Source organism: Lactuca saligna, chromosome 2 (assembly GCF_052625555.1).
Source record: "Lactuca saligna cultivar CGN05327 chromosome 2, ASM5262555v1, whole genome shotgun sequence".
NCBI lineage: Eukaryota > Viridiplantae > Streptophyta > Magnoliopsida > Asterales > Asteraceae > Lactuca > Lactuca saligna.
Genome location: NC_136418.1, coordinates 161,604,222 through 161,607,328, shown reverse-complemented (window position 1 = coordinate 161,607,328; position 3,107 = coordinate 161,604,222). Strand labels below are relative to the sequence as shown.

General features: G+C 39.5%; 1 protein-coding gene across 2 annotated transcripts; it reads left to right on the top strand.

The window, feature by feature from the left end:
• The first annotated feature begins 278 nt into the window (after positions 1–278).
• Positions 279–2,349, top strand: LOC145032454 (uncharacterized). 2 transcript variants are annotated; one of them, XM_078981268.1, is made up of 2 exons: positions 279–1,111; positions 1,187–2,349. In XM_078981268.1, the coding sequence occupies exons 1-2, from the start codon at positions 318–320 to the stop codon at positions 2,061–2,063; spliced, it is 1,671 nt and encodes a 556-aa protein (XP_078837394.1). In that variant the 5' UTR covers positions 279–317; the 3' UTR covers positions 2,064–2,349. The 2 variants fall into 2 exon arrangements, with proteins under 2 accessions (XP_078837394.1, XP_078837393.1); XM_078981267.1 differs by having other exon boundaries at positions 279–2,349.
• The last annotated feature ends 758 nt before the right edge of the window (positions 2,350–3,107 follow it).

Below are 3,107 nucleotides of genomic sequence, written 5' to 3'. Positions count from 1 at the left end.
GTCAATTGGATGAATTTTTTCCGTAAATGTACATATGTAACTATTGCTTGCTTATGTAATTGCGAAATATAAATTAAAAAGACAGGTATAAAAAAAGGTCTAGCACACAAATTAAAATATATAAAATCAATCTAATAGATCAGAAACTTAGTGGGGGGTTTCCTATTAATCTATAAAAAAAATAATAAATTAGCAATACTACGACAACCTGTTTTATGTATTAAAAATATATACGACGTCTATAAAAAGGTTCACATCAAACCATTTAAGCACAACAAAACAAGTCTTAATCTTGTAAAGGAAGAGGGTGTCTTAATATGGGAAGCCTTGGGGTGTTGAGGCGTTGGCCTCAACTAGTTTATGCTTTTGCTTTCTTCTTGTTAGCCACAATTATCATTGCTGATAAACCTTATGCTTACAATTCACCATTGCCCAAAAATTCGAAACTGACACCACCGTTGAAGGATCCATGGAAAAAATCACCTTATGTTTACAAGTCTCCACCACCGGTGAAAAAAACATGGCCGCATCTACCTTATCTTCACAAATCTCCTCCCCCTTCGTATATCTACAAGTCTCCACCACCACCTAGCTACATTTACAAATCTCCACCACCTCCTGCTAAGTACATTTACAAGTCTCCACCACCTAGGTACATTTACAAGTCTCCACCACCTCCATATGTTTATAAATCTCCACCACCACCTTCTCCATCACCACCACCTCCTTATGTCTACAAGTCTCCGCCACCACCACCACCATCCCCACCTCCTCCTTATATCTACAAGTCTCCTCCGCCACCATCACCGTCACCACCACCTCCATATGTATACAACTCTCCACCTCCTCCATCACTTTCTCCACCACCTCCTTATGTTTACAAGTCTCCACCTCCTCCATCACCATCTCCACCACCTCCATATGTTTACAAGTCTCCACCTCCTCCATCACCATCTCCTCCACCTCCATATGTGTACAAGTCCCCACCTCCACCATCACCATCTCCTCCACCTCCATACATTTATAAATCTCCACCTCCTCCATCACCATCTCCTCCACCTCCATACATTTATAAATCTCCACCTCCTCCATCACCATCTCCACCACCTCCTTATGTATACCAGTCTCCACCACCACCATCTCCATCTCCTCCACCTCCATATGTTTACAAGTCTCCACCTCCTCCATATGTATATAAGTCTCCACCCCCACCATCACCATCTCCACCACCTCCATACATTTACAAATCTCCACCACCACCATCACCGTCTCCTCCACCTCCATACATTTACAAATCTCCGCCTCCTCCGTCACCATCTCCACCACCTCCTTATGTGTATAAGTCTCCACCACCACCATCACCATCTCCTCCACCACCATATGTTTACAAGTCTCCACCTCCTCCATCACCATCTCCACCACCTCCATATGTTTACAAGTCTCCACCTCCACCATCACCATCACCACCACCTCCTTACGTCTACAAGTCTCCTCCCCCACCATCACCATCTCCACCACCCCCATATGTTTACAAATCTCCACCACCACCATCACCATCTCCTCCACCTCCATACATTTACAAATCTCCGCCTCCTCCTTCACCATCTCCACCACCTCCTTATTTGTATAAGTCTCCACCACCACCATCACCATCTCCTCCACCTCCATATGTTTACAAGTCTCCACCTCCTCCATTACCATCTCCACCACCGCCATATGTTTACAAGTCCCCACCTCCTCCATCACCATCTCCACCACCTCCTTATGTGTACAAGTCTCCACCTCCACCATCACCATCACCACCACCTCCTTACGTCTACAAGTCTCCTCCCCCACCATCACCATCTCCGCGTCCCATTTATGTGTACAAATCTCCTCCTCCGCCATCACCATCCCCACCACCTCCATACGTCTACAAATCACCCCCACCACCATCACCATCTCATCCCCATCCCTACATTTACAAGTCTCCTCCCCTACCATCACATTTACTCCCACGTCCGTATTACTATAAATCACCACCCCCACCGTCAAAGTCTCCCGGAATACCAAAGCATTATTAAAGCACAAATTTCTTAAACGAACCAGAATGAGACTCATTGCATTATCAAATCTAAATCTGTCTTCTTCATTTGTTTATCTTATTCTTAATCAAATGTATTCGTGAATCAGCATGGTCCCAACATGTAATGACTATTGGGCCTTGCTTATTTATGTTCTACAAGTCGTTTATGTTTATTCTTTGTATTAATTTTTGTATTAATTATGAAAACAAATGTTTCATAGTTATATGTTTCCTTTTCACATGATAAGGTTACTCGTTTAATCGAATCCGTAGTTTGATAAATATTTGAATTGTCTTCTTTTATATTCCTTTTTCCTTTTGTATGAAACATTTATACATTTTTTCCTTTTATAATATATTAGTTAAATATGTTGTAATAATTTTACATAGTCACAGTAAACTCTTTTTCATCATTGATTTTTAATTGTAAATAATGATAGTTTTTTGCTTGAAAATAAAGATCAGCAAAGATAACAATATTGTTGTTATTCCTACTGTTAATATTGATGAAAACTTATAACATTAAATTGTTAAGGGCTTAACTCCAAATGATCACAATTTTTTTCATAGTAATATATTAACGTGCTTGTATGTATCTTAAATTACTATGATAACTGTCTCTTTGCAGTAGAAAAAAAAGTGGTATTGACTTACTAATCATGTCTTTGCATACAAACAAAATAAATGAATAACCCAAAGCCCTACTGTCAATCGCAAACTCTTGTCGGATTTCTTTTTGACTTTTTTGAAGGAACATCTTTGACCTTTTCCATTGTCGCCATAATCACGTCCTCCTACATACGTGTAATACGAAACAAAACAAGAAAAGAGCAACAAGATTGCCGGTGGAAATGTTGGCAGGGGTAATGTGAGGGTTTCATTTCTTTTCTTTTATTTTTATTATTATTATTTTATTTTGGTAAATATTGGGTCATTTATAAAAATATTTCTAAATAAAGTAGCTTGAGAATTTAGAATTTGAGATTGATTTATAATAATAGGCTTGTTTTTTAAATTGATCTCACATTTTCATCCAACATGT

Coding starts and splice junctions, on each gene's coding strand:
- LOC145032454 (XM_078981267.1), top strand. CDS start 318: ATGGGAAGCCTTGGGGTGTTGAGGCGTTGGCCTCAACTAGTTTATGCT.